The sequence below is a fragment of the Propithecus coquereli genome, unplaced genomic scaffold (assembly GCF_000956105.1).
Source record: "Propithecus coquereli isolate 6110/MARCELLA unplaced genomic scaffold, Pcoq_1.0 Scaffold113, whole genome shotgun sequence".
Taxonomy (NCBI): domain Eukaryota; kingdom Metazoa; phylum Chordata; class Mammalia; order Primates; family Indriidae; genus Propithecus; species Propithecus coquereli.
In genome coordinates, this window is record NW_012135303.1 from 3,830,080 (window position 1) to 3,837,683 (window position 7,604).

Below are 7,604 nucleotides of genomic sequence, written 5' to 3' on the forward strand. Positions count from 1 at the left end.
GTAGTCACTAGGAATGACTCTCAAACTCTTTTTCTTAGGAATCTTTGGCAGCTGAGATTGAGGGGACCATGCGTAAAAGGTTGAATTTGGATGAGGAATCTTCTCTCTTTAAACAAAAGTGAGTACAGATCACATGTGTTGTTACTCAACCATTGGAATGGAAATTAAAGAGAAGCCACAATCCAAAGTGATAAGTATTATGAGATTCAGTAGCAATCTGCTTATTATTGAGTTTTTTCCTCACAGTATCCTTATTTTTGAGAGCGTGCTCTTGTTCTAAAATTTATTTTCTAATGATTTCTCCTAAACTTTAGAGGCTACTCAGGATGGCTTTCTTTCCAGTGAACTGTGTATGTCTCTTTCCAAAAGCACTGTAGTGGCTGGCAGTGATGGTAATGAACATTTCCTTTTTTTTCAGAGCCCAACAGAAACGGGTATTTGATACTGTCAGAGCTGCCAATGACACACGAGGCCGCTCTGTCTCGTTCCCAGCTCTGCTGCCCATCCCAGGCTCCAACCGTTCAAGTGTCATCATGACAGCAAAACCCTTTGAGTCTGTTTTACAGCAAACAGAGGACGAAACACTCCCCAACCAGGGGAGCAACTCGGAGGAGGTTCCGAGGTAGGGAATGTCATCATGGCAGTGATTCTGCATTTCTGTGGTGCTGACATTCCAGATTCACATACTCAAATTGCAGTATTAGTTTATAAGGTCCCAAGAAGGTTCTGAAACTGTTGGTTTTCATTCAGTTACAAAGCCCTATATCATTAATTTGTAAGGTAGATCACTGATTTCATAAAAGTTTTGAGTGAAAAAGCTACATTTAATTAAGTTTATTTAAAATGGAGCTTGCATTTAACGCTAAAAATGTTTTGCTACTTTTTTAGTGTTGCAAAGTTTGACTCTAAATCATCTTCTTGCTAAAAGTCAAATTTGAGTTCATTTGGTCGCTAGCATAAATGCATCAAGATGACACTTTCTCATAACCCATGCTCATAGTCTCAACCACTTCGGTGCTTTTAGAATAAACGATAAGTTTGCATACCTATTGAGGACAACCAAGTTGCTCTTAATTTTCTCTTTGTTTAAACTTAGATTTTTTTTTCCTTCTTTTCATTAATTTATTACATTGAATTACATATAACTAGAGGTTAAACAGCTTTACTAAAAATTGGCTGAAAGCCTTTGAAAGATGGTTGCTTGGCACGTCAGGGAAACCTTTCCTTATGCAGACATCCATCACACTAGGTTTCAGTTGTATTGCCTGGTCTATTGTGGGCAGTGTTACACCAACAGTAGCTTTATGTGTTAATACTTCCTGACTATTAGACAGTTTTCTCTAAAACAGATCTATGTGAATTCATACACAGTACCCAGGAGCAACCATAACTCGGCTTGCTACTTTTTCCTTGTGGTATCAATAATAAGACACCTTCCAATTTCAAAAATGTTGAAGTGAAAAAATGAGCACCAGAGAGCTATGAAAATGCAGTATTATACAAATCTTATTTTCTTTTAAATGTTGTGCAATATTTATGAGGGATTCTTTGGCCCCAAACAAGTTTTTTCACATTTTAGTATTTTTTACGTTGTTATGTTTTGCAGCTAATGGCATGTCATGGTTTAATGGGTAGCATTTTTTCTTTCTTCATAGAACATAAAATAATGTTACCTCTTATAATCAATGATATCACAGATTCAGTGAAATATGATAATATTTGCTTTTGTGACTACCTAATCTGAATTTATAGATGGTCATATCCGTAGTTTCATAAATTAAATGAAATAGAAAAGTTACTGAACACAATATATCAATAAAGCAGTTTCTTGCCTCTCCAAAGTCATTTGAGATGATCTATAAAAATGATATAAAGTATTGTTGGTGATTTTGGTTTGTTATTACTTCTATATTCCAGATATCTAAGAAAATACAATGTTTTTAAGAACAGTCTCTTAAACGTTCACCATTATAGAAAGGAAGGTCAGAGTCAGGTGCCGTAGCTCACACACAACTACTTGGGAGGTGGGAGAATCACTTGAGGCCAGGAGTTCAAGACCAACCTGGGCAATATAGCGAGACCCCGTCTCAAAAAAGAGAGAAAGGAAAAAAAAGGAGAGGTCTTGGTTGTGCGTATGACCTTAAGATCTAACTAGTGAATGTGATTTTCCCATAGGAACTCCCAGAGGATGGAACAGCCAGGACCCTCTGGAGAGAGTGATTTGGCCACAGCACTGCATCGCCTTAGCCTTCGTCGACAGAACTATTTAAGTGAGAAGCAGTTCTTCGCTGAAGAATGGGAGCGAAAGATCCAGGTTCTGGCTGACCAGAAGGAAAGGGCTAGTGGCTGCATCACCCCCACAGAGAGCCTTGCCTCTCTCTGCACCAACCAGTCAGAGTTCACAGATTTCAGCAGTGCCAGTTGTCTTCGAGGTTTTATGCCAGAAAAATTACAAATTGTCAAGCCCCTGGAAGGTAATAAATCAGTAAGGGCCCTTTCCAAGCCACGTGGCTTATTGGGCTTGCCTTTCCCTGGAATTGAGATTTGTGTCGTAATTACAAGAGCACTGTGTACAGAAGATACCTTTTTTATCCCTTAATTTTGCTGTTTGGGTGACAGTGCATTGTAGAACTTTGTGGAAATAATGAATGAAAAGCTCTATTCTCTAAATCATCAGCCATCGCTTCTTTTCTACTGATATTTTTTAATATAAATGTGAGGGGGGAGGAGGAGTAATCTTTTCCTATCTTGTGTTAAGGAATGTGATTGACAGCAGGTTGCATGGTAAGGTAAATGGGATATGATAAATGAAAATGATCGACAGGTAATACCTCATCTCACCTTCCTTTTCAAAAGAGTTCTTTATGCAAAAGTGTAATTGACTTAGAAGTATGTTTGCCTGTATTTTTCTTTTTTCAGTTTAGTTTCTATTCTCTCCTAAGATACAGAATTTGAATTCAAAATAAATTTTGTTTTATGAACAATTGACAATCATTGACTGACATCATAAAATAATTTTGCATTAAACAAAATTTTGAGTAGGTAACTTATAAGGACCCCTCCTACTCAAAGATTCTGTAACTTAGTTTTATTCATTAATACTCAGTGTAGATATTTGTCAGAGTTGCCTTTTCTTTTTTTTTTTTTTCCTGGAAACAATGTCTCACTCCGTTGCACCAGCTAGAGTGCAGTGGTATGATCATAGCAACCACAAACTCCAGCCAAAAGGGTGGATATCTTCCTTCCCATCACTCCCTCAGCATCCTAGTTCCCATTAAGGGTGTCATCTTGTTTTTTTCCACCCTTTCTCTAGATATCCTTAAAGTTAACTTTGAAATAGATTATTATACGTTCAACATCTTGTCAGTCTTCCACAGAAAACTTTAATTTGCAGCTTTTACCAAAATATTAACACTAAATAAGTAGTTTTATTTCTGTTATTATTATTATTACACTTATAATTTTAGCTTCTATTTCAAGATTTAAGATTTGTGAGAAATGTAAAACATGCCTTTTTTTTCCTTTGGCCTGAATATTCAGGATCACAGACTCTGCATCATTGGCAGCAGCTTGCTCAACCAAACTTGGGAACAATTCTTGATCCCCGACCAGGTGTCATTACTAAAGGCTTTACCCAGTTGCCCAAGGATGCCATCTATCACATCTCAGATTTAGAAGAGGATGAAGAGGAGGGTATCACTTTTCAGGTTCAGCAGCCTCTTCAAGTGGAACAGAAACCTTCAATATTCAAGCCAGTAACAGGGATCTTCCTACCGTCCATTACTTCAGCAGGTGGACCAGTAACAGGTGAGAAGAGTACTTAGTTGAATATGGTCTAGTAACCAGGAAGTACTTGGCATCCTGACTTACTGTGTGGTCAGCTTGCTACCTCTGCTCGCTGGAGCGTACTCAGTCTTAGATACTGGATAATGAAAATCTATAGCATTAGTAGCATTCCTAATTCTCTCCACTTTATCTTAGCCAGCCTGCATAAATAAGTTGGGCAGAGAGATAGATCAATTAACTCAGTAGTTTGCAAACCTTTTAGGCCCAGGATTGCTTTACACTCTTAAAAATCATTGATAATTCCAGAGGGCTTATCTATGTGGGTTATATCTATTGATATTTACATATCAGAAATCAAAACTGAAAAATTATAAATATTTATTAACTCGTTTAAAATAAGAATTATACCAGTTGTGGTGGCTCACGCCTGTAATCCTAGCACTCTGGAAGGCTGAGTCGGGAGGATCGTTTGAGCTCAGGAGTTCGAGACCAGCCTGAGCAAGAGCGAGACCCCGTGTCTACTAAAAAAATATGGAAAGAAATTATCTGGACAACTAAAAATATATATAGAAAAAATTAGCCGGGCATGGTGGCGCATGCTTGTAGTCTCAGCTACTCGGGAGGCTGAGGCAGTAGGATTGCTTGAGCCCAGGAGTTTGAGATTGCTGTGAGCTAGGCTGATGCCACGGCACTCTACCGTGGTCAACAGAGTGAGATTCTGTCTATAAAATAATATGATGTAATATAATATAAAATAAAATAAAAATAACATGTTACACAAATAATGTTTTATGAAAATAGCTTATTTTTTTAAGTAGTAGGAAAAATGGTTTTGTTTCATAATTGTTCAAGCCTCTGATTTAGGGCCTAATATAAAATAGTTGGATTCTTATTATCAGGTTCTACATTCAGTCTATTGCAATATGTTGTTTTATTTAAACAATAATATGAGGAAAATGCAGCCTCACACAAACGTGATTGGAAAAGGAAAGCATATTTTAATAGTCTTTTCAGGTATTTATAGATATTCTTTGATATTACACAAAAACTGGGTAAGTAGTAGTTTCTTAAATGTGTGTATGTGGAATGTGGAACCCTGTCAATGAACTTTTCATACTTTGGTACATTAAAATGCATATACTTTGAATGTATCTTTTACCCATCCATGATTTTATAACATGCATTGGTCATTTAGAAAATATTGGTTCCCTGAGTTATGAGATTTTCCGAATGATGATACATTTCATTATATAATATATGAAAATCATATTAATGTTACCACATATCTCATCAGGAAGGCCTTTAAGTGTTAGGAAGCTTTCAAGCTCTCATAGGTGGATAAAAGTTTTCCAAAACACGAATTTTGACTTGAAAGCTCAAATTTTGTCACTGACAAAAAATATTGTCACTTGTTTTTCTTGAAGGGACAGGCTCACTTCATTCATTTTCAGGAAAATGTCTGTCAGATACCCAAGCCTGAATACCTATAGTTTGTCTGTTGTACTTTCAAGTAAAAATGATGTTCCATGACAAAATTTCAACTCATTTGCACAAGTGCTTTTCCTCTAGATAACCATCGTATCTCAGTATGGAGCAGCACTTAATGCATACTTCCCATTTCATCACACAGAATAGTAAAAAGATTTAAGGGCTAAAATTCAAGATTTAATAGATAATTTTTACGGTTTCATCAAGGACATTCTTAAGTGAATCTGTTTTGTTTTTTATTAATACTGTGAGTGCATGACAATGAAGAATACTAGTACGACTTGATGACATTGCCTTGATTTGTGCTAAGGAGCCAGCAGTTTTACCCACCATTGCTTTTGCACCAACAGTGCCAAGTGTCAACCCAGCCAAAAAGAAAAGGCCTCCTTCTTAGCATCACTCTGAAAGTAGTTTTGACCTGTGGACTCCCATAGAGTCTACAGGCCACACTTCGAGAACCACTAAAGTATTAGATAGTTTGGCTGGATAGTTTAGATGAATACCTCTTGATTTTTAGTGGGTTTTTTTTTTTCAGAGTTTTTTTCTCATTTCTAAGCTTTTTTTTATTCCTTTTGATTTACAGTTTTAAAGGATTCAGTTTTATACTAACCAGTTGATGCTATTACAATCTTTTTGTATATTTTATTTCCAGATTTAGAGATTTTTAGCCCAAAAGGCACTTGATAAATGCTGTATTATTAATAAATAATAATTTATTTTACATTATTACAATATTAACATTTACATGATTACATTTTTACATTATTAACCTAGTCTTTCGATTTTGTGTTTGCTCCCTAAAAATCTTTCAGTTGCAACCTCAAACCCAGGAAAGTGTCTGTCATGCACAAACTCGACATTCACCTTCACCACTTGTAGGATATTGCATCCCTCTGACATCACTCAGGTTACCCCCAGGTAAGAGTGTCTGGGAAATCTAGGGCCTCACTTCTTTCCTCATCTATGTTTTCATGAATTTCTTTTTTTAAATTACCTTCATTTTAATTCCTAGAATTTTAATTAATTTTCTGTGATAATTTGTCTTTAGAATATTTTCTCATTTGATCATTATAACTCTTTGAAGTAGGCAGGGCAAGTGAATATGTATTATGTAAAATAAAGAAACTGCGGCATAGGAAGTTGAGGTGACTGGTCCAAGGATAGACAGCTAATAAATGACCCAGCTGGAGCTATACCCAGAGTTAACCAAACTGCAAGGCTTAGAGAACCAGTGCTCTGCACAAGCTCACCCTCATTACTGATACCACCTACAAGTTCAAGGGGTTCCCAAAACCACTTTCAGGTTCAGTAATTTGCTAGAAGGATTCACAAAACTTGCTTGAGTTTTGCTTCTTTTATACAAGTTGGTATCCTAGAAAGTTTATTTATTAATCTTAAACTTGCCTTCCCAAAACCACTTTCAAGTTCAGTAATTTGCTAGAAGAATTCACAGAACTCACAGGAAGCCATTATACTACTCACAGCTATGACTTATTACAAGGAAAGGATATAGGTTAAAATTATCCAAAGGAAGAAATGTGTAGCGCAGTCTTGGAGAGTTCCATACTTGAAGCTTCCCTTGTCCTTAGGATTCATTACTCTCCTGGCATGGATTGTGACAGTGCACACAGAATATCACCAACCAGGGATGTTCACCCAAGCATTGTGTTCAGAGTTTTTATTGAGGCTTCAGTGTATAGGCATGATTGATTGATTACCCACAGGGTTGAACTCAGCCTCCCAGCTAACTGATATTGCATGACCCAAAGCCCATACTCTAAATCATATGCTTGGTCTTTCTAGTATGGCCAGTTCTTACCCTAAGATGATTGGATGTGGCCAGGCCCACCCTAAGATTTAGTGTGACCAGCCCCTACTCTAACCAAAGACACACCTATCAGTTATGACAGATTGCCTCCGAGAAGCAAAGGCCAGACGTCTCTGAGCAAGGCCAAATTATTTACTACACAGACTAGAACATGGATATTCTAACACATAGTCCCTTATTAAGCCATATTGATGCTGTTTTTATCCTAGCAATTCCCTCTAAAGTAGTTTTCAAAGATATGTAGAACCTTGGTAGGGATAATGTTAACTAGAAGTAGAGAAGAAAGATGTTGAAAAGGGAAATCAAATCACCGCAGCAATAAAAATAAATAAATGGGATCTGATCAAATTAAAAAGCTTTTTCACAGCCAAGGAAACTATCATTAGAGCGAATAGACAGCCTACAGAATGGGAGAAAATATTTGCTCTCTACACATCTGATAAAGGGCTGATAACAAGAATCTGTCTAGAACTTAAAAAAATCAACAAGAAAAAATCAAACA

At 36.7% G+C, this 7,604-nt stretch overlaps 1 protein-coding gene across 1 annotated transcript in view; it reads left to right on the forward strand.

The window, feature by feature from the left end:
* The window catches only part of TRAK2 (trafficking protein, kinesin binding 2), a 17,214-nt gene that overhangs the window by 5,434 nt on the left and 4,176 nt on the right, over positions 1-7,604 (forward strand). Inside the window, exons 3-7 of the mRNA XM_012655638.1 lie at positions 39-118; positions 419-622; positions 2,176-2,474; positions 3,541-3,807; positions 6,087-6,192. Coding sequence (XP_012511092.1) covers positions 39-118; positions 419-622; positions 2,176-2,474; positions 3,541-3,807; positions 6,087-6,192 — 956 coding nt within the window. The remainder of the gene's footprint in view (positions 1-38; positions 119-418; positions 623-2,175; positions 2,475-3,540; positions 3,808-6,086; positions 6,193-7,604) is intronic.